This window comes from Dromaius novaehollandiae, chromosome 4 (genome assembly GCF_036370855.1).
Source record: "Dromaius novaehollandiae isolate bDroNov1 chromosome 4, bDroNov1.hap1, whole genome shotgun sequence".
NCBI classification, from domain to species: Eukaryota; Metazoa; Chordata; class Aves; order Casuariiformes; family Dromaiidae; genus Dromaius; species Dromaius novaehollandiae.
This window is the reverse complement of record NC_088101.1, coordinates 85,847,901-85,871,120: the sequence shown is the minus strand read 5'-3', so window position 1 is coordinate 85,871,120 and position 23,220 is coordinate 85,847,901. Positions and strand designations below refer to the sequence as shown.

The 23,220-nt window shown below is 48.3% G+C and overlaps 1 protein-coding gene across 1 annotated transcript in view; it reads left to right on the top strand.

Moving 5' to 3' along the window:
- The first annotated feature begins 218 nt into the window (after positions 1-218).
- Positions 219-23,220, top strand: part of GFRA4 (GDNF family receptor alpha 4) — an 80,720-nt gene continuing 57,718 nt past the window's right edge. Inside the window, exon 1 of the mRNA XM_026121815.2 lies at positions 219-733. Within this exon, the coding sequence (XP_025977600.2) occupies positions 694-733 (40 nt within the window). The 5' untranslated portion in view covers positions 219-693. The remainder of the gene's footprint in view (positions 734-23,220) is intronic.

Genomic DNA, 23,220 nt, shown 5'->3' with positions numbered 1-23,220 from the left:
AGCGGGACGTGCCAGGGGGACGCGGAGCGCTGGGGAGCGGGGGCTCCCCGAAGACGCAGGTGCGTGTCCCTGCTCTTGGGCCGGGGAGAGGCCGCCGGGGGAAGGCGGAGCGGGGGACGAGAGGCAGCAGCGGGGCTCGGAGGAGGAGGAGGAGGAGGAGGAAGGCGGCTGTGCGTTTAAGCCCCTCCCCGCTCGTCCGCGGCCGGGGAGGCGAGGCGCGGGCGGAGGCAGCGGGCTCGGGAAGGCGGCGAGGGCGCAGCGCACCGCCGGATAAACCCTGCCTGCGTCCCGTTCCCCCACCCCGGACATAAGTTTGCTGCTGGAGAGGAGGAAGGGGAAAGGAAAAAAATCCCCCAAAGCTGAAAAATTAAAAAAAAAAAAGAAAAAAAAAGTGTTCCCTGCTCCCCAGGCTGCCCCGGAGGCATGCGGCGGAGAGCAGCCGGCAGCAGCCGCCGCTGCCCGGCCCGGCTGCGGGCATGACTGCGCGGCCGGAGCGGGGCTGAGCCGGCAGCACCCGGCAGCGCTCGCCCCCCGCCCCGGGGAAGGGCAGGGGCCGGGGGGGCCCCGCCGCCCGCCTTGCCCAGCCTCCGCGCATCCTCCGCGCCGAGCCGAGCCGAGCCGAGCCGAGCCCCGCCGAGCCGGGCCGGGCCACCTGCGGAGCGGAGCGGAGCGGAGCCGAGCCGCGGCGGTAGGATGAGGGGCATCGTCTGCTTCTGCACGCTGATCCTCCTGGGTGAGTAGCGCTGCATCCCCGGCGGAGGCAACTTTCTGCCGGGCTTCGCTGGCGGGTCTGTTTATCCGACACCCGCTTCAGCTCGGGCCCGGGATGTCTTTCTCCCTCCCTCCAGGGGAAAACCCTGGGGGTAGCATCACCCAGATTTATTTTGGGGGGCAAGGAGGACCTCCCAGCTGCCTTTTAGGTAAAGGCAGACACTTGCTCTGGCTGGATGTACTTTGGACCCCACCGCTCTGAGATCTTTCCTACTGTCACTCCTGTTTGCTGTGGAAATGGCTAAATAACTCAAGGAATTAATGCACTTCTTGCTTGGGAAAAAAAGCTGCGGGGGGGGGGGGGGCGGGGGCAGATTTTGCGTGGCGCCGAGCAGCCCCACGGCGTGGGGAGGAGGCTGGAGAAACATCGGGGCAAAACGTGGGTTTTTCAGCCGGCGGGAGCGGGCTAGAAGTGCGTGAGCCCCAGCTCTGCCGCTGTGCGTGTGCAGCACCGTGCACCGGGCTGGTGTGTGTGTCCTAATTGTCAGGTTGACCTGAGCGTGCGTGTGTGGACAGGGGTTCCCGCTGCAGATTTCCATGTCTCCCTCGAGCTGGGCTGGCCTCGGGTCTTTCTGCGCCGGGAGTGCAGGGTTACGGACCCCCGCTCCCCCTGAGATCTTCAAAGGCAGCTGCGACCGCCGGTGGGGGACACGCTGTCCCCCGTGGCGCGCCGCTGTATCCGCTGGGATGTGGTCTGCAGCATCCATGCTTTCAGCATCCCGCTCGCATCCCGCTTCTCCCTGGCTCGGAGCGGGCAGACTTCTCGTGTGCGATGCCCGAGGCTCGCCCGCATCCCTGGCAAGAGCTGGGCGAAGGGGCTGTAGTCCAGGGGCTGGCAGCACCGGGCAGCCAGGGCTGGGAGCTGGCTCGCTTTGCCTGGCTGCAACCCTGACAGCTCCTTTTAGGGTGTTTTTTCCTTTTTTTCCCCTTTTTTTCTCTTTCTCCTTGTGCATCTCTGAGATAAGAAACCCAAGAATGAGCCGATGCTTAAACAGACCACGAAAGGCTGTGGGGAGGTGGGGGGTAGGATGCGCCGGTCCTTTTCAGGTGGCCGCTGGGGGAGGAAAAGGTCTTGAGATGTGTCACTGTAGCTGGGACCTCCCGACCTGCATGGTGTGGCCTGGCACCTGCCTCCTCTGCACCCTGAGCATCCCCTGCTGCCTGGGGTAGACCTTAAGCAGGCTTTTTCCTCCATGAGGAATGCTTTCTTAGAGCTCCAGGTAACTCCTCACAACAGCTCTCCCTGTCACTAGATGTCACCAGCAGCAACTCTTGCAAGTCCCAAAGGCGCTGGGGAATTTTGACCCCCAAAGGGTGCCATGTCCAACCCTGGACTATTTTACTCCAGGGTCTGGAGGATCCCAGGGTCTGAACAGATCCCGGTTTGGGATGACTCCATCTTGCAGGGACTGGAGCTGTGCCCTGGGCTGGGGAAAGGTCCCAGCCTTCCTTGGGGCTGGAGATGTTTCCTGCACGGATTGCAGGGCCTCTGGGGTGGCAGTCCAGGTCTCTGCAGGATCCATTTTCCACGTGGTTCAGATTGACTGAGTCACTGATTGACTGACTGATTGACTGACTGATGGACTGATTGATTTCCTCTAGAGAAAGTAGCTGAAAGAAAAGAGCTTCTGCAAATGGCCAGCTCTCCGCTGTCAGCCATGCAATTGGGATTAGTGGGCAGGTTTTAAGGACACATTCATTGCTTCTGGTCCAAGTCATAGCAAAATCATCAGGTAGTTTTCAGCTTTTGGCCTTCTGATCTCAGGGTCTCCAGAAGAACCTTTTCCCCTTTGAACTGGCTTTTGACCTCTGCAGCCTCGGCACCATTTCCAGCGGACGCCATGCAGAAGGCCCTCACCCTCCTCTCTAGATGTTTTCCATCCGGGCATGTAATGGATAGATGAGGGGTTACATATTTAAACGTGCCTGGGGAGAAGTCCTGCAGGGATCGGGAGTGCTGGGCTGGAGACCCAGCGTGGAGACAGCAGCTTCTCAAATTGCAAGCACAGCAATTCCCAGCTTCATCTGCGCTGGGTGGAAACCATGTGGGCTGTAGTAGGAGACCCTCGCTGTCGTGTCCCCCCACCTTTGAGATGCTACCAGGTGGAGGAGGCAACCTTTGGGGAAATTACAGCTTTTAGAGGTGGTACTAGGCAGCGTCACCATCATCCAGCTCGGACAGAGAGCTCCTACTCTTACTTCATACCCAGCTTCCCGGTGGCACAGGCACTCAGGCTGAGCCAGACCAGGAAAGTGGTCTAGCTGAACACCTAATTTTTTTTTTCACCACTTTTCAGCCAGATCAGCTCCTGACTTGTCTCACCAGCAGCCACACAAGTGCCAGTGGCAGCCGCATGGGCACGATAGGAGCACACAGCTTGGGACAGGGATGTGGCTTTGGTGAAGTTTGTTGCTGCCTCAGTGTCCCCAGATATTGGCTTGCACTGTGGTACTGGCTAGAAATCCCACTCAGAGGGCACTGGTGAGGCATATCCAGGTAAGACTAGAAGGCTTCATGGAAGATCAGTGCTCTAGAAAGCGCTGATATAATTAAATATCATTTACTTTAAAACTTGTCTAGATTGCACCCGTAACCAGCCCCGGAGCATCCCCCATCCCTCGTGCAGTGTCCAGAGGACGCATCAGCCCCGGAGCTAAGAACATAATAATTAAAGGATGAGAATGAATATCTGGGCTAGAGCTGAAAATAATGGTTTGCTGCAAAGTCCTCATCACCCCCAGAGTCAGTTCTGGACCACTGCAGAGCACAGCCTTAGGGATGCAGGGCAGGGTGCTGAAACGGCATCTGGGGCATCTTCTGCTGACAACTGCCGTGTTTACCTGGCAAATTCTAACTGCGCTTGGTCGTTAGCATAATTTGTAGCATATGTTTCCCACAGACTCTTCACAGATGCAATCAAACACAAGAGATCGTCTGGCAGATTTTCACCTGGTTTTGGAACTCAGATCCCAGGGGGAGAGCAGGATGTCTTGCAAAATGCATATGTGTGTATGGGAGAGGGGAAAGCTGCTTAAATTAGTGTCTTTGTCAGTTCTGACAGGAGCAATCCATTATTTGCATCAATAAGAATGTGATATTTATGTCTCTCTGTATCGGCTCGGAGAAGGAATAAACTTCTCCCTCAACAGGCTGTCCTCAAACACGGTGCCTATTCCTCGGCAAGAATATCAGCAACGTGTTTTCACCACACCTGGAAAATATTTTTCCAGAGCTCTGGAGCCTTAAATGATAATTACCACTGGGTAAAAGTTAGTACCAGCTAAGTCTAATAATTAGTGTGAGCAGTATTTTATTTTGCTTTTGGGGACAGAAATGTCTTCTCTGTTATTCTGGTAATTTTTACACAAGACTTCTATTGTGCCTGAAATTCAGTTGATTGTTTTCACACAAAAGACTTGTTCATTTTTATAACTTTCCATTTGATCTTTTTAAAATGAGACATCTAATGTGGCTGAAGTTTGCCACCTTTCAGTATAAATACACTGCTCCCAAGATTTCCATTTCATCCTTGATTTTTTTTTTCCCCTCCAGTGGACTTCATTTTCCTTTTGCTTCCTTTTTAAAAAAGAAAAAAAAGGACCCCTTTCTTCTCAATCCAGAGTGGAAGAGAACTAATTCAAAGGCAGTTCTCCCACTAAAACAATTTTTTTAGACAGAAATATTTAACTAAAAAATAAGAAGGAAGGAAACCATGAAAAGCTTGTTCCTGTCAATCTTCAATTCAGTACAATTGCATTTTTTTTCAAACGGATCTGTCAAAATCCCCTTTGGTAACACTTCCTAGCAAAGACTTCAAGCCTTGGTGGACTTGGTGGGAGCTGTGAGATGGCTGGGCAGACCTTTATACCACCCCTATGGATTCCCTTCACCTCTTTTGGCCATCACAACTTTAATGGTTTGATGAGTGGTGACAGCAGACTGGAAAATCAGGGTAGAGAGGATAAGTTTAAAGCTGCGGATGGGAGGTGGAGTTGTGGATGGACATTTGGTCCTGGAGATGGACAGTAGGGAAACTGAGTCTGCTGTGACTGAGAGGGGGGTGGTTAGTGTAAGGGTCCAGGAGGGGTTTGTGATGGTCACAGCGAGGGAGGAGAAGGACCGGGGTCTCTCATGTGCATAGCAGGAAAGCTGCAGGAGCTGAAGCCACCATTTCTCCTGGGCAAAGAGATCCTGGGACTGCCACGGTGAAGAACAAATGAGTGTGCAGGAACAACAGGGATCTTCTAAGGTCACATCACATTTAAATCACCCTGAATCATCCAGGAATTTATTCTCTTGCTGCAGCCCCCATTGTGCAAGGCCCTGAACCTAGCTAGAATGAAAAAATGGCTTTGAGGCAAGAACTGGTATCTATGTAGGACGTGAGAGAGCAGATGGACCCAGGACCAGACATGGATGGGAGATGATACCAGCTGGTGGGAAGACAGTCTCGGTGCATCGTTGTGTTGCTCTTGTCAGGGCAGGAGCAAGCCAGGAGAAGCAGCAGCTTGGTGCAGCAGAGAGGCAGAGGCCCAGGAGGAGGCAGGAGAATAGGAAGCAGCCCGGACAACCTGAAATCTTTGCAGTGGAGGTATCTCCAGCTGGGAGACATCCCCAGGCTACCAGTACAACTGGTGGTGGGTCTCTCCTGGAGTGCAATTAGCCTTATCCTACTGTGCAACCTGTTGCTATCACAGCCAGGAGACCTGTCCAAGCCTCATGGGTCCCGTCTCACTCATGGGTGCAGGTTCTTTATCTCCTCGGCTCCAGCTGCAGGAGACCCAATCCAGTGGGAGCAGAAGTGGAGCTGGTGTGAGGCCCTACCCCGTCTGCAGATCTGCCTTGGGGTGCCTTCGGTCACTCAGCAGTGCCAGATGTCTCCCTGCTAGTGGGAATGACATCAGCACAAGATGCAGGGCATGACTAGACCACTCGTGTGTTCCCAGAGCCTGGTCACCTCATGCACTTTCTGGTCCACCTGACTGGAGTGAACAGAAGGGAATTGCTTGCCTTAAAACATGTTTTGGGATCTAAGCCCAACCGCACCAGGAGGAGCTGCTGGGGAGACTGAGCATTGCCTGCCTGAAACAGATGGCTCGCATGAAAGCTGAGCTCTCCTGAGACAAAGGTGTGCAGAGATCTACCTTTCAGGACATCCAAAGACCAGGCCAAGATGCCATAGGGTTTACCTTGTTCAAGGATGGTCCGGGGAGTGGGCTTGGACCCCACCTCACTCGCTCTGACATGTACCTAAGCTGTTTCCTTTGAGATCACAGGATCATAGAATAATTCAGGCTGAAAGGGACACTGTGGGGTCTGCTCAGGGCAGGATCAGCTTTATAGCCTGATCTTATGATCAGATGAGGTTATGTGGGGCTTTATCTATCCTAGTATTGAACACCCCCCCAGGGATGGAGACTGCAAAATCTCTCTGGGCTCCTGTTCCACTGCTTGACTGTCCTCATGGGGAAAAAGTGTTTCCCTACATCCTGTCAGACTGTATATATATTCCCCAGCTCAGAACTGTCTTCACCGTATGCTGCCACTCTTGAGACTCATCTCTTTTCACCTCCCTTCATGCAAATCCCTCCTCTTCGTCCACAGGCAGCTCCTCGCTGCACACTTTCCTCTTTCTGTCCAAAGCCATCTGGGAGGCAGTTTGCATGAAAGATGCTGTAAAAATAGTTGCGCAGTGGTTTTGATTTATCGAATCCACCTGGAAAAACCTGTCTGTGATACCTGCCCTTGCTGAGCACTTTGACAGGGTTATTAGCAGCACTCCCCATGCTACTGCTAACGTATGGGTCATTCTGTCATGCAAGTGCAGGCAGCTGTTTTCAAGTTCATGGGTCCATTTTACTGAGGAGAAAAGAAGGGGGTCAGGTTTTCTGATGCTTCTTCCAAAAGCAGGATCAAATTGCTCATCTTGGATACGTTGCTGGGCCCAGCCATTTATAGTTTGCCCCCAAGGGGCTAGCTGTCTGCTTTGGCTATTGGATTTTAAACTGGTCCAGATGCTAAAAGGTTGGGAGTTAAGATCGGAGAAACCAATGGGCTTTGCTTTTCCTCTCTGTTCCCGTTACTCGTACAAAGAAGAGAAAGCCCAAGCACGTAATTCAAGTCAAGATGCAACATTAATGCTTCTGTCCGAGCTGCAGCTCTTTAAATGCAAGCGGTCTGTGCTGTAGATTGCCTCGCAGGATGCATTGCATGCACGTTTTTCAGATCCCTTCAGCCCCCAGAGGGTTTAGCTGCTAAGGGATGAAAAGCGGCGAGGAGCAGGGGTGCCTGTGGGAAGTGCTGACTCCCTTCGGAGTATGTTGGGAGTCCCCGTCTGTGCGATCGGAGGTCTCTGGAGACTTGGAGCTCAACTGGGCCAAGTGAGAGCTCAGGAGAAGCCCCCGGGGGACATGAGGGTGCACTCAGGGAGGGTGAGCTGAACACAGCCTCTGCACAAATAACCAGGCTTTGCTTTGAGCGCTGCATCAGGCGAGGCTGGCTGATGCCTTTGCAGCAGCCACTCGGGAAATCCCATCATCCTTGATTAAACAGAGCGAAGAAAACACAGGGCAGCTACAGCCTCATGGGAAGGGAACTTTCATTTGGATGATGGCTTTGTATTTTTTGAAGCAAACTTGGTGCTTAAGCCACCATTTGTAGAAGGTTCATGTGGTCCTGAGCATGATAATTTTACATAGAGGGGAAAGGCATTTATGAGAGCTTTTGAACTCCTCAGTTTATCTTCTTCTGATGTGGCAATCTTTATTGCATGTTTTGCTCTATTTTTTAACCATCTGTTCATACCGGACCCTCCACAAGTATCTGCTGCACCATGGATGGAAATGATTATAACTTGCCATTTCTGCTGGTCTATCCCTCACCTCATCACCTGTAACTGGTGTCCAGGACTTGCAGACTGGCTCCCCAAGTGTCGTTGTAGATGCAATCATTTTAGTGGCACGTTTCAGCTGGTTGTGCAGCAGGGATGGGAAGCCAGCGTGCAGCGAACCTGCCCCTTCTTCCAGCCACAGAAATTCAGACTTGCCCTGGGGAGCAAAGCCAAGAGGAAACTCTTAGCTTCTCTGAGCTACCGCTCTCTGCAACTTTGGGTAAACAAATCTTAATAACAGGCTACATATTTTTTCTGAGATTAAAACTTCCATGCATGCTAAGAAAAATGCATCACTCCATGACAGCCGTCACAGCAATCTCTCTCAGATATTTTACAGCTGACTCTGTTACCTGCTATCTGCAAATAGGCAGCAGATGTCTCCGGTAGTACCACACATTTTTTCCTTTGTGCCTGTCTGTGTTTTCCTTTGATATTTAGTATGTACAGCAGAAGGCACCTTAAAAGGATGTCACAAGGAATGAGGTGAAATAAAGCCATGCACACTGAATCTTCTGTAGTAAAGGCTGCAGGTTAGGATGATATGTTTGCCATCTACTAATGGAGAGGAGAGCAAACCAGCATGCTGAATTATTAGACAGGGTTTGGAATGAATCAAAGCTGTTTGACCTGTTTGTGTAAAGGCCCAGACAAGGCTGAGTTTGCCTAAGTGTTTGCTCTGCACGGTGAAGAATTATTCTCCTCCTTGCAAGGGTTAGTTGATTTATGCCCCAGATTTGACACTTGAGTTATATGAATTTCACGGTAGGTCTTTTTTTTTTTTCTTTCTTTCCTCCTAGCTCAATCTGTTTGTTTTGTTTCTTCCTCTTGGTGAGAGAACATAGCCCTGTGAGGCCGCTTGAGACAAACGGCACACCTTGGTCTGTCTGTCACAGCAACATCATCTTCGGGAGAGAGGGCACGGGCAGAGTCATCTCAGCTGAGAGCTCGGTGTCGGAAAAAGCACTAGGGGGTCATCGCAGTCACAACTATAAATGCCTCTGGAGTGGTGCGAAGGGATTGTTCTCCTCACAGGAAGCTAGAATGGTGCTGGGAGGTGGAGAGAGGAAGAGCTCGAGCTGCATGTTAGAAATAAAAGCTTTGTTTTGAATCAGGACAACAACTGATCGGTTAAAATAAGAGAGACGAGCAGGTTTCCCTTTAGGAAGATGATGGGATCAGCTCAGGGGCTCACTGGGGTTTGTAGAAACAAACTTTAAAGCCATAAGCTGTGCTTCTCCGAGGAACTCCCAGAAGGTGTTTGGGTGCCCCATTCCCAGAGAATTTCCTGCTTTCCCCAGTTTGATGTGAAACTCATCTCTTTTTTGTGGTGATTTAAGCTAAACTAATGGAAGTGTCATGAGACCCAGAGGAGGAACCTTCTCTAAGACTCAGTCTGTTTTGTGGGGCTTTCCCACTGTTTTGTGAAAGAGATCTGGAATTGTGTTAAACCTGTGATATGAGATTTCTCTATATGGGCAGGAAAGTGTGGGAAGGGAATAGCGGAGAGGGTCTGGTGGTGATTCTGGTCTGGAGGTGGGAAGCGGAGGTGAAAGGACTCATGAGATGCTGCAGAGAAGATGCAGGTGAACCTTCAGAGCCAATCCAAGAGCTGGGAGGAGAAATGTGTAGGACCTTAGCAAACATCTAAGGCTGAATCAGGAACTGGGGAAGCCATAGGGGTTGGATTTCCCCATCTGAAAGGTGATGTGAGCCTCTGCAGGGAAGTGCATGTTAAGTGATGGCTCAGGGACCCATCCATCAGTGTGGCGTGTGGAGGCATACACGCTGGGTAAAGCAGTCCGGAGTTACCACCCCCCTGGGACTAATGCGAGGAAATTTATCTCCCTCTCCTGATATTGCCTCATTCTTCCTCCCTATAGATGCAGCCAGGCCAATCCTTAATGTGTGTTAGAAAGCCTGTTTGTAATTAAGTACCTGACTCAAGGGGGCCCAGATCCCTGGCCAAGTTCTTTATATGCTCTCACATTACCAATAAGTATTAATTATAATCAGAAGGGCTAGAGACAAAAAAAAAAAAAAAAAAAAAAAGAAAAAAGCAACAATACCCAAAACAAACAAACAAAACCACCCAAAGAAATACAGTGAATGCTCCAAAAAGTTCCAAATTCTGCAGGAGAAATGTTGTCCTGTGGTTAAAATGGGCAACCGGGATTAGGAATCATGGGATCTATTTCCTTCCGTTTTTCTCAGATTTTGAAAAATGATGCAGGCTTACTACATCTCAGTGTAAAATGAGGATATTTATATGGTAGCTGAGTTATTATGAGGCAGGACCAGGTGACAGTTCTGCTTTTGACCTGGGATATTTGTGCTTGTGTAAAGCTGCTAACTACAAGCTGGGATCAAAATTACTCATCAGTATATCAGAAACAATGTGACTTTTTGCAGCACCTGCTGTGCATGCAATGCACCGAGCTCTTGTTCTGGTACTTACACAGGAACTGAATTCAAGTGCAGTAGCTGACTGATCGGCTCTGAAAATCTGCCTGCATCCTCTACATGGAGATCAGCGATCATGCTTTGCGCTGGGATTAGAGATGTGCGCTGCTAAAGAGAGAGGGACGAACTCTGTGGTGTGCTGCAGAGACATGGGCACAGCCCCGGGATGCAAAAAATAAAAACCGCTGATGGAAAAGCAGGCTGGGAAACCAAAAGCCCTTCTGCTAGAAACAGAGTGGACTTTTGGTACAATTTGGCTTTCAAACAACAACGGAAAATCAGGAATAGTAGAAATTGTAATAAAAGATAGAAAGAGAAAAAATATATTTACTGTTCATTTCACATAAAAAATGAGGATTCAAATGTTTGAAGTCCCAGATGCCTCTGTTCTGTTTTACCTGCTCTTAATGAAAAAGCAGAAATTTTCCACAGCCTTCCTGGAGGATGACCAGAGAGGACGAGAAATGGACCCTGTTTCTCTCTTATCCCCTGCCCTCACACCAGACAGACATGTCCCCAGCAGGCCGCAGGAGATGAGTTTCATCCCACCTCGTTTTCGCTGGGTCGTATGAATTATTCCTTTAATCAATGGATTGATTAAAGGATCATTGTATCCTACACTGATTAGTATAACTCCAAGGAGGAGAAAGTGAATCAAGGTGACAGTTTTAGACCGTTCCCCTGACTTCCAGTTGCCCTAAATTCAATGGGATGAATCCCACTGAAGCATCAAGGTTTCTTCTCTTCCAAGAGAGAAGAAACGGAGCAGGGAGTGGCCAGGGAGCCATCATTTCAATGTTCCCAACTCAAACAAAAGAGAAAAGTAATGCTAAAACATTATTTAGCACTTTTTTTTCCTACTTACAAAAATCCATTTTTTCCCATGGTTAAAAGAGAAAAGAAGAAATCCAATGGGAAGTTCCCAGCCAGTTTTGCAGACCTGATGGGCCCAGTCAGCAGTGATGACTGGAAGTACCTGAAGCTGACAGCTCTGCTAGGAGTCATGAAGGCCACGCAGTGCCCAGGAGCCTTCCAAATCAGTGGGATTTGATTGTCCAGCCTATTAAAATGATCAGTGTTCCCTGAAATGGTTTTGGCCTGGCCCAACTAACCATCTCCTGGACACTGGTCAAGTGTTAGCACAAGCCAGGGACCATTCCCAGCAGGTAGTTTGCATGTGACTGCTCTGTTTTGAAGGAGATGATTGTTTAGCAGCATGGATGCGGGCTATTTTGGGCCATTTGGACCAGCACGTTAAGTTTACTTAATTAACTAATCTAGACACAGCATGAGAGAACACCCGTTCCCTTCCAGACACCTGCAATTTCTCAGGCACAGCCTGCAGATGCTTTTGGGCAAACGTGTTTCAGCTTAATCTCTTTCAACCCTGCAGATTCGTCTTTCTCGCTGCTACTTCCAGCTCAAAAGGCAGAACACTGACAATGACATGAGACAATATAAAATAAATGCTAGCCCTGCCTAATTTGATTGGGAGAAGATAAATCCCCTTATTTCTAACACATGCAGGTGCATGCACATCCACACGTGTGCGGAGCCGGCAAGGAGCCTGGGATGTGCATATGCAGAACGGGTCCTCAGAAGTTTCTTGTAGAGCTTGTGTGGCAGCTGAATCAACTCTGAAGTGTCCTCTCCAACAGGCAGAGCCTTTCTTGGCTTGCCATTGCAGTTAGCATGACCTCGTGAAAGATAAGACACATGAGAGCACTCTGAGGAAGCTCGATTTATCCAGAGTAGAAAAGGGAAGAAAGACACGAGAGAGAACATGATCACACTCTATAAATACCTTCAAGGTAACAGTGCAAGGGAAGGAAGAGGATTAGTCACACTTCTGTAAGACAGGGAGGGGAGGAGAGAGAGCAACAGCATGAAACAGAGAAAGAAAAAGTTTTAAGCTAGGATGTAGGAGAAAAATGTTTAGGCTATTAATTTTCCTCTTTTTTACTAGAAAAAGAAATTGAAGAGTCTCAGTTTAGGCCAAGCGTGAAGCTTGATGCAATTCTTTTTGAGGAGAGTTGTGGGACTTGGGCTTGAGGATTAAAGGGTGCATGTGTGTCTAGGATTTGCAAGTCCGTGCAGCTGTGAGGTAAATGAGGGGACTGTGTGGCCTCTGAGACAGTGTCACTAGGTGCTGCCTGGTACACTTTGGGATGAGGAATGGACAAAGTTCCTTCAGCCCCCTTTTTTCCCTGTACCCCATATACCCATTTCTGGGTAGAGCACGGGGATGCACGCTGATGTTGAAGGCACTGTGGGAAAATGGTGCTGCTCGCCCAAGGGTCTTGGATGGTCCTTTAGTGGTAGGGCTGGTTGGTGGTTGAGTCTGGGTCAGCCAAGAAGCCTGGCTGGCCCTGGGCTCTGCCTCTTGTTAATGGGTGATGAGGTGGTTTCTGCTCCTCTCCAGTAAAATAACCTTGTTTTTCTGTGCCTCAGACCTGGCCTCACCCTCTCCACCTCTCCCAGGCCCTCCCTGCCCCCAGGGCACAAGGTCTCCTTCCCTGAAACATGGCTCTCTCCTCCCTAGAGATGGAGATAGGGAAGGCAGGAGCTTGGATCCAACAGTTCCCAAGGGACTGACTCCAAGCTTAGCCTTGGGCACTTAATTCTGATTGTCACCTTCTGTTATGCTGGGACTCAAAAGTAAGTATTTACCAGAAAATGAGAGCAGTCACAGCCAAGATTCTTCCCTATCTCCCCAAGCAGGTACAAAGAACTCCTTCTCATAACAAAGCAACCAGCCAAATACAGATCTCTCCAGGAAAAACCCCCAAGGCTACTGAGAACTATCAAGTTAATCTGACTAAGGTAAACAGGCTGATTACACTGTTCTTCAGCCTGTTGTTTCCTGAGTAAATGAGCTTGGTGTATGTGTATCTGTGTGTCCACCCCAAATAATCCCCAGCCACGTTTGATAGAGCTCTGACTAGAAGTCTCTGAAGCTGTTCAGATCCCACGGGTTGATGTGAAATTGGCTGATCTGCAGAAAAGAGAGTGAGCTCCCAGTACTTCCACTGGGGAAAAAGTTAAGTTCACATCAGAAAATGTGCATGTGAAAGGAGCTAGAGAAATCTAGCCTTCGTTCATACTGCTGCTTTTCTATTCCCGGTTTAGCAGTAAAGCACCTGCTGCAGCTGCCTGCAGAGCCAAGGAAAAGGCTTCCAGGATTCAAGGGAGTGTTGGGTGAAGACCAGTGAGAGCTCAGGGTCTCCTACCATAAGGATTGTCCATGCAGACTGTGAGTCCAGGGAGGACAGGTGTACCAAAAGCTTTATGTGGATTCAGGGCTGCTCCTGGGGTAAAACCAGCTGAGCAATTCTGAAGGAGGAGGATGATCTTGTGGACATTGGCCGTCGCAAAGCAGCATAGCTGTGGAAGCCAATACGGCATGCAGTCTCTCAGGTAATGCCCAGGACCTGGCTCCCATGCAACCTGCAGCTTCTGACGAGGGCTGCATTTTCCAGAGATGGACATCAGTGTGCGAAGGTTGCAGGAACTCCCTGATGATGAGTTAGCTTCCAGTGGTGTCACCTTGGACATGCCAAGGAAGCAGGAGAATTGCTCAAGGGGTGTCAATTAGCTGGTGATGATGAAAGGACCTGGGGAAGGCACAGCTTAGTCTTCAGAGGGGACTGCCCTACAAAGCACAGAGAACAGGGGACACCCTGGCATTACCCATCGTAATAAGACTTTTTGGCAGCTTCACTGCCCCGTTCAGCGCGTGCTGTGGCTCTGCTTGCATTGCCTCCCAAACGCTGCGCAGCCCAAATGTAACACAGCTTTCCTGGTCTCCATCATCTGACGTGTGGGGTGGAAGAGGTTAATGGCGTGGCGTACAGCGGTCGATAGCTATTGACTGCAACAGATATTGTGACAGCTTGCGGTGAGGAGGGGACAGAGGATTAAGTGAATCGGCTAGTGTTTTCCCCTCTTCTGCACATATGATTCATGTGCACCCACTGAACCTCGCTGCGTGTTCCTGTTGTCCCATGTCCAGCTGCCCCACAAATTCGGGACCTAGTCTAGAGGCACAGAGCCTTGGATCTGCCCTCTTACGTTTTATGCATAAATGGCAAGGTGAAAGATCCAAAGGAAAAAAAGGTGAAAGAGAAGGAGAAGGAGGAAAAAAAATGTTCCTTCATGGTGCTTTTGTTTTCTAACAATGTTGACATTATGTGGAGTAACCGAGTATAAAATCTGCCTATCGTTTGGGAGCTGGTGTGCAGAAAAGATGCTATTATCTGAGCCTTTTATGCCTCTTTACCCTGTCTGGATCAGAGGAGATAAATGCGTAGATAGGCGCTGAAGCTCCTATCTTTATTTAAGCTGTCAGGTACCGCTATGTTATTTTATGCTGATTGTTATAGAAAGCCTCCACGAAGAGATATATGTTTCTATATTCCCCCACGGTTCCTATTTTAATCTATAATTTAATAATAAAAGAGATGTATTTCCCTATATTATTTTTATTTGTAGTGTCAGTGCTTCTCTTTCACTCTTATTTTTCAAATAAACATTCACAGACACAGAGCACTTAAAATATGCACATAATCAATCTTCTCTATTCTCTTTTGGGCTCCCTTTTGACTATCATTGCAGTCGTACTTTAATTTACACATTAATGCAAAAACATCTTCAATATAAAACAGGCTCTTTCTGAGGACGGCCAGCTCACAGCGAGCACATACATGTGAATGCATGACCGTAGTCACGTGCAAGCACATTCTCACACCTCTCCCAGCTCCACCTGCTTGCACATGTAAAGATAGACATGTGTAGCCGGGAAATGACTCAATGGTTACCTCTGTAGAAGTGAAATAGTAAATAGAGACAGGAAGCATCCTTGAGCTCTGTCCTGCTCTCTAGTCTGGTTATGTATCAGCATGATCCCTAGCCTGGTTTTGGCTTCTTTCCACCAAAACATGTCTTGGCACAGCTAGTTCGTGACATGGATCCAGGACTCTCCCCAGCAGGACATGTGGGCAAGGATGCTGGGGTGGGGGAAAGGGTTAAGCATGCGGGCACATGCAAGCCAGAATGTGCCTTTTGACCTCAGGGCCAGATGTGTGATCCTGGCCTGTTTTATTGAGCAGTAAAGCCAAAACCCAAGATGCCATCAGAACCAAGGCACTGACCTTGTTTTCCAAAGAATCACCAGGAATGATCCAGTTTTCAGCTATTCCTAAGCACAGTGTGGGTGCTTCAAGGCTACGTTACAGCTGGGACAGGTGCCAACAAAAACAAACAGAAAATGTATGGATCACAGAGCTCCACATGGGCAAGTGTATGTTGGATATCCTGCTTCTTCACAAGCATTAAAAAAGACAGGGACTTTCTCTTCCTTTCTGCTGGCTGAACTCCTTTTGGTTTTACCTACACATACCCCCCATGCAGCCAAATACCCACAAAACAAGGTGCTCATGTCTAGACGACCTGAGGACCCAGAGTCCATTTGCTCAGTTGACACCCCTAGCACCAGGCACCTTTGAACCTAACCCCTCTCTCATACCCAGTGCTTGAGAGAGGGGCTGCAAGAAAAACAAGTGATTGAAGCATCGAAGGGCAGGGAAAAAATTGGTACCCAGCACTGAAACATTGGGGTCAGGAGAGACAGTGGAGATGACATTCTGGGTAACTGACTGAAAATGCTCCATTTCTAATCATCATAAAGCATTCAAAAGTGAACCAATCACTTCACTGAGAGACAGGAGTACTATCAGATGCTAGGACCAACTTACCTATCAGGGCTTTAGCCTGGACAATATCTTCCAAAATATTGAGAGGCCTGCATCATATTAAGGTACTGGCATTCCCAGAGCTTTTCGGGAAAGGCAGGTACCCTAAGAGGAGGTAGGTTCCTAAACATCTGCTGTCTGGAGCCACCATATCTTGTGCATATCTAGCTACCCGATTCTTGGGTGAGTTTGCTTCTGCTGAGCCCATACTCATGATTTCTCTGCAGCTTGATCTCTCTGTGGCTGTTCATGATCTCATCTCCCTGAGACATCATTGCGACAAAATTAAATGGCTCCAGGCAGCACTGTGGGAACCACCAGACAGAGGTAGGACGTGGCCACTAGATATCCAAGATGGTTGAAGCAAGCAACTTGTGAGCTGTCTTTCTCTCTGGTTTGAACAAAGGGGCTTGAAAACACTTAATCTCACTTGCTTTTCTGCTAAAAATACATCCTTCAACCTTCTGAAGCTGTTTAGAATTGTTTGTCTTTCAGCAGAAAGTATCTGCTTTCTACCGTAATTGTTTTTATTTTTAAGTTAAAAAAAAAATAATAACCCTTAGCAACCTCACAGTTTTCAAGTGGCAGATAGCACGACAGCATTTGGGAACTGCAGTCTGAGTGGCTCGAGGCACTTGCTGTGCAGGGCTGTGTGATGAGAGTGCATCGCCCAAGGTGTGCGATGGCCGGACAGTGTGGTCAAGGAGTGATTCCTACAAAGCAGCCCAGCCTCCAGACGAGAAGGGTAACTGAAGCCCTTTGAACAATTACCAAGCAGCAACTTGGCAGCATTTCAGACTTAAAATAGCAAGACAATTAGTGGAAGTAGTTTCAGTCTTGATTATTTTCCTCTTATGGCAGAAAAAGAATTTGTGGAAAGCTGGGACGATTTGTTTTCATGTGTGTTGAAATCATATCTGAAGTAGAAGGGTAAAATGAGGGAATCCTGATATTGGCCACATGCCTCTCCTGCACATCTGAACCCTGCACCAACAAGCATCCGTTCCTGCCAAGCATCTTCTCAAGTCCCAGCAGAAATCATAGTTGGAGGTACAAGGGCTGTTAGCATCATTTTTCCTCTACGAGGTCTAAAAACAGCCTCTAGTTTCCAAGCTGTAGGAGCTACATCTTTTAGAAAAAACAGGAAAACCAAAAAACCTATATGAGAGATTCTTTCTGCTCCCCTGTAAAAACTCATGAGAGAGCCTGGAAGAAAAAATTACATGGAAAAGCAACTAGGAGTCACTAAGTCTAATGCGGACGTGTTTCTATCCTAGTGCAATTCTTTATGCTTGGGTCAACATTATTGTGTTTATACCTCAACCTGTGCTGCTGTTCTCAGATCAGCATGGCTCAAGGATGTTTCTCATCCTCCAGCCCTTCTCCTGGTGACAGTGGGAGGGTTGTTCATGGAGATGCACAGGAGTCCAGCTTCCCGGAGGGACTGAGAGCACAAAGACTGCCTGCTGGTTTCTTCACACTGTTCAAAGCAAGGAGCGAGGTTTCTCTTCATCATAGAAAAGCAAAATTGGGAAGGACTGTTTTGTCCGGTCCCCCACCAGTTTGTAATTGGTATTTAGATTGGAAAGATTCACAGAACATCTTTTCCACCACAACTCCCAAGTCCCACAAAAACAGTGTAGTACAAACTGTAAACCCATAGTCCCTGCAAACCACCCCCATACACACAGTAACTACTCTTGCACATGCAGCACATCCTTTGGGATATGAGCACCACCACACACAGCCTGACCATGCACACCAGTGCTCCATGCCCAGATCTCTGCCCCTACAAGCATGCAGCCACAGCGCAAAGTGATGGACAGATTCAAAGAGAGACTGAAGCATGTTCTTCCCAGTGACCTCTGCACCTCCTGCCCAAGTTGCCGCTTGCTCCTGGCTGCAGCACAGCTCCACAGCAGCTGCATTGTGTTTTGGAAGAGCCTGGTTGAGATACCTCCTGGGAAACTGGGAGGTAGCCCTTTCTGGTCCTGGTCGTGGTCCATGCAGCCCACTGATGCCCCAGAAAGCTCCTGAATTTTGGAAGAGCCTGGTTGAGATACCTCCTGGGAAACTGGGAGGTAGTCCTTTCTGGTCCTGGTCGTGGTCCATGCAGCCCACTGATGCCCCAGAAAGCTCCTGAATTTGTCCATACAGGAGCTCTTGGGACTGACAACATGGACAGTGGGCGTGTAAGGACTCAAGAGTATGCTCAGACACGCCAACGACCTGATCCTCTGCCCAGTGACAAGTATGCTTATTTATATTTTCTTCCCCCACAGAGAGGAAAAATATGCATGATTTGGCTTCATGTGGGAACTGAATCAAAAGCTTATGGGAAGGAATGCGGCAGGACCCAAACCTCTCCTACTGCAAACCTCTGTCCTTCTCCACCCTCTGTCCACCTCCCCTGGCAGTTCATGACAGCCAATTTCTACCTGTGGCTACATCACAAGTCTGGAGGCCGTCTGTCTCCCCAAAGCCTGCTGCAGTGAATCTCAGAGATCTGGTCTAATCAGCAGGTTTGCTGAGAAAATGAGGGTTTTTTTTTTTTCTTCTTGGCTGAGTTCCATCAGCATCAGCTCCAACTCTCCAAGGCACATCTCAATTAATTAATAGAGTCAAACTTTATTAGAGACAATTGTTGGCCAGAAATAAACCAGTCCTGAGTTCTCTGCTTTGCTTTTCTCCTTGTTGTTTCTCACTATTGCTTTCTTCCCTCCTGCCTTTCTTGCCAGTGAAACATGTCCCATCAAAGCCTGATGGTGTGGGAACTTCAGTGAACAGTGGAAGTTCAATCCTCCTCCCAGCCCGGATGCTGTGTCAAAAGTCCTGGTGGAATATATATTCCCAAGCAGATCTTAGCACAGCCTGCCCAGAAGCAGCCTATGAAGGGCTGTGGTATGTTACGGCTTTGCTGTGCAAGGGGCACGGCACAAAAAAATGACTGCAATCAGAGTCCCAGAGGCTTTTGCTGTCACCGAAAACATGACGTTGGTGGAATAGCAGTGAGCAAGTCTTTGAAAGTGACCCAGAAAGCCACCAGGTCCTGGCAGAGCCAAAAGCGTTCCAGGCAGATTCAGATTTCATCTGGGAGCCTCCAAAGCTCCTAGACTTGGGCACCTGCAGAGAAATTGCTCCATCTGGCACCTATAAACATGTCAGGGATGTGGCTCCCCATGTCTCCAGCCTGCCTGGTTCCCACCAGCAGTGTCAGCGAGCTCCCAAAGAAGGGCCGTGTGAGCCCTGCCCAGAAGAACAGCCAGCGGTTAAAGGAAGCAGGACATGGGGGTTTCTTTCCCTCCTCAGCCTGGGACAAGGAGGTTCAACCCCGCCTTTCCAAGCAGCAGGACATGGCCTGACACAGCCCGAGGGAAGGATCACATTGTTGTTCTGGCTGAAGCGAGGCCAGGATGAAGTCAAGGATCGGGACTGCTGGAAGCCAGAGAGGAAGGGGTTGTCTCGGCTGATGACCAGCTCAGGGGTCCAGCTGAGAGGGAAAACCGTTAGGCAGGAAAAACCATCCTGACCTGGAGAACATTGCCATGGCTTTTCCACTGTGATTTTATAGAAAGAGGAAAAGAGAGAGAAAGAGAGAAAGGGAGAGAGTGGGAGAGAGGGAGGGAGAAAGAGAGAGGAAAAGAGAGGGGGAAAGAGAGGGGGAGAGAGAGGGAGAGAGAGGGGGAAGGAAGGGAAGGAAGGAAGGAAGGGAAAGAGAGACAAAGACAAAGAAAGAAGAGGGAGAAAGAACGAGAAAACAAAAAAGATAAAGAAAGAAAGAGAAAAGGAAAAAGAAAAAGAAAAGGAAAAGGAAAAGGAAAGGGAAAAGAAAAAGGAAAAAGAAAAAAGAAAAAGAAAAAGAAAAAAGAAAAAGAAAAGGAAAAGGAAAGGGAAAAGAAAAAGGAAAAGGAAAAAGAAAAAGAAAAAGAAAAAGGAAAAGAAAAAGAAAGAAAAACCCCCAAACCAGTCTGGTCTCTACTAAACCACAGTGGTGTGGCAGGAGCAGAGGCTGCTTCTCTTCTGTGAGTAGATAAGAGGTGTTCTCCTGGGCTGTCAGACCAGCACTTTCCAGCAGCCTCAAATTATTATTATTATTTTCTTTAAATAGGATCACAAATATGTCAGCCTTTCCAGGCGGCTTCATTAACTACCCAGCACACCACTCTGAGTCCTGCAATTCTTATCAAGTACCAACATCCCATCCCATGTTCATTACACACTCGGAATTCTTCTAGCTGTCTCATGATGGAAAACAACTTCAGGGGAGGATTAAATAAAGTCCAAAAGACAAAAGATAGCAGCAATTATTTTTCTCCCATGGAGTCACTAACTAACAGGGCAGATACCTGCCAGAGTGCAGCTTACATCCAGAGTAACTCAGTGCTGTATCACGGTGATACAGGTAAGAATTTGGTCCCATCCTGGGTTTTAGTGGATTTGAATGGAAAAGACCAATGTGACAACGTCTCATCCCCTCTGTGGGAAGAGGAAATCTTTATCTTCCCCATCTTGCTTCTTCTTGATACCACAAGAAGGAAACAAAAAAGATGCTCCTGTGTCGTTGTTAAACCCACTCAAACTTAAAAAAAAAAAAGTTTCTACTAACAACAGCAAAAAATTATTTTGTTCCAAACAGTTCCATAAACCTTTTGTCCAAAAGCTTTTTCCTTTTTTCACTTGTTTTCAAGACGTGTCCAGCTGTTTCTGTCAGCCTCAGTAGGTGGCATGCCATTTTCCAGGAATTTTATCCACCTTTTTCTGAAAAACCTCGTTAAATACATAGCAGCCACCACCCTCCCACATACCTCAGGCTGATCCCAGACCCCCCCTCTTGCTCTTAGAGGCTGGGCTATGCTTCTCTCCTCCCGTGTCTCCTGAGATGCAGATAACCCTTCTCTTCTTTTTTACTGATCCCTTTCAAGATGTTTCTCAGCTGACTTTGCTTCTCTCGTTGCATCTCCACTGCGGTATGAAAAGCTCCCTCTCTTCTCAGCCCCATACCATCGAGAAGACCTCCTTCAAAGCCCTCAAAACGTAGGAGAATTGAACACATGTTTCTGAAACAACTGAAGCAGGGAGAAGTGGTTTCTACAGCTCCTGTGAGGCTGAGGGGCTCAGTCAAGAGATTTTTCAAGTTACTGCAAGAAAAACACCGTTGAAATAGGCAGTTCTGAGGAAGGGAAAGCTGCAACCAGCTGCCCCTGGCCTTGCTGCATGTCAAGACAAGTCAAAAAGTCTAGTAAGGACTTGAGAAGAAAACACAGCACAGACCAGCTTAAATATGTTGAGAAAGAATCAAAAACTACTGTTTTGGATGTGGATGGAGAAAGCAGGCTGACTGATCAAGAGGGGTAGGTAGTTTTAAGTGTGTCTTAGCAGCAGTGTGTCCATCCAAAATGCCTGAGCTTGTGTCTTCAGCTACAGAAATAAAGCGATGCAGGTTCCCGAGTCACTGAGGCTTTTGAATTTAATGAAGAAAGAATACTGCAAAAATTACAGACTGAACCGATAAAATAGAAGAAAGGACTCTGAGGCACTCATTAAAACACCATAATCGCTGTTTTGTTACTAATAGAGCCATGAAAGCTGTAGAAAGCGCTAACCAAACTTTACATTTGATAGTGCAGTAATATTTTATAGCTCAAATAACTTCAACTGCCTTGACACATTATCAGCTTTCGCAGAACTATACCTGCCTCTGTGAGGCTGTGAACCCTCCCAGTCCCTGCAGGACCAGAGGGCCATTTCTAGTGACCCCTCTCAAATCAAAGAAGCTGTTGAACAGGCAGCGTTAGGGTGTCTGAAAGCAAAGGGGCCTTTGGAAAGGGTCTGAGCAGATGTTTACAGATGAAATTTTCTTGGTGCACTAGTTGGGAAGAGGGAAACGTGCACGGGATCGCAGATTGCGAGCCTTTTAAAAGCAAGGCTGGGAGCTGTAAAACCAGCCGTATATGAAAAAAAAAAACAAGTGGAAGTCACAGAGGAAGAAAGGGCAGTTTCCCGAGGATTAAACTCTCTCAATTTGAACCATTGCAAGATCCACATTTTTGCAGCCTCCTCTGGGGAGAGCGACCCCCTGCCAAGCCTCTGCAGCCGGGCTTGGAGCGGAGAACTGTGACAAAATCCCCGCGGCAGACACAGGGCTTAGGATGGATAAAGACGGGAAAGTGCAGGCTCTGCTCGCTAATCAGGAGGAGTTTGCCCAGGGATAGATGTTGTTTGCCTTTGACTTGTCTCTCAAGCCCTACTTGTGGATTTAAGCAGGGGCAGAAACCGGTGTAGCGAGGGTTTGGCCAAGCTGCTGTTGATGTGCTGGGGTTCGGAGGTGTCGATGATGCTGCGGGGGGGAGAGATTTACCGCTCGCTCTGATGCTATCGTGGTTTAGCTGGGTAATTTTCAGACTCTTCCCTCTCCCCATCATCCCAGTTCAAACTGGCAGCTGCCTCCTAAAATAGCCTAAACCATCGTGTCCCTTGCGGGGAGGTAAAAGCTCAGTCATGTCCCACGCAGAAGCATTCAACACCCCGGTCCTAGAGCAACGCACACCTCCGAAGAGGGGGAGAAACATGCCGATGGCGTGTTTTGTTCGTGGGGTCCTTTGTGCTGTGGTTGTGTTCTGGTTGGGGTGAGCCTGGGGGCATCTCTGAAGGGTTTCTCCAGACCTCCCGTGGTTCTGGTGCCAGGGGCTTTGGTACTCTTTCCCATCCCCCCCAATGCTGCAAATTGTTTCGTTAGGTAAGATGAGCTCACTTTCCAACCTGAGCTCACTTTCCAACCCAGCTTGTTGTTAACCTCAGTGTTGTTTAAAAACAACGCACAAAATCTGCTTTGGAAAAACAGTGCTTACACCATTTTTTTAAGACCCCTCTTGTGCATCAGCCTGGAAAACCAAAGAATTTTTCCTTTAGGCAGCATCTTTCTCTTCAGCTTATTAATACTCATAAGTGCTTCTAGTGTCACTGTCACGGTAAAGACAGCACTATTACAAATCAATTGAAACGGCCATGTGAATTATCAGCATAAGAATTAACAAGGTCATTATTTTTCCTCCATAAAAGGCACACCTTTACTGCCCACAGCTCCTTCCCACCCAAGCCCCAAACAGCAGGGGAGACCCTGTACACTCCTAACTCATCTACTAGAAACATCTGTGTGCATTTGTAGGAACTGTACTTTTTAATGTAGGGTACAAGGCAGGTGGCCTCTGGTTTTGTGGCTTTTCTTTGCTTGTATTTAAACCTTAATATGCAAGCAAATTATTCTTTTGGGATTGGAATAATTTGCAATATTCTTCAAATGGCCCCAAAATACATTGTCTGAGAAATGCTGCCATGTACAATTCCTT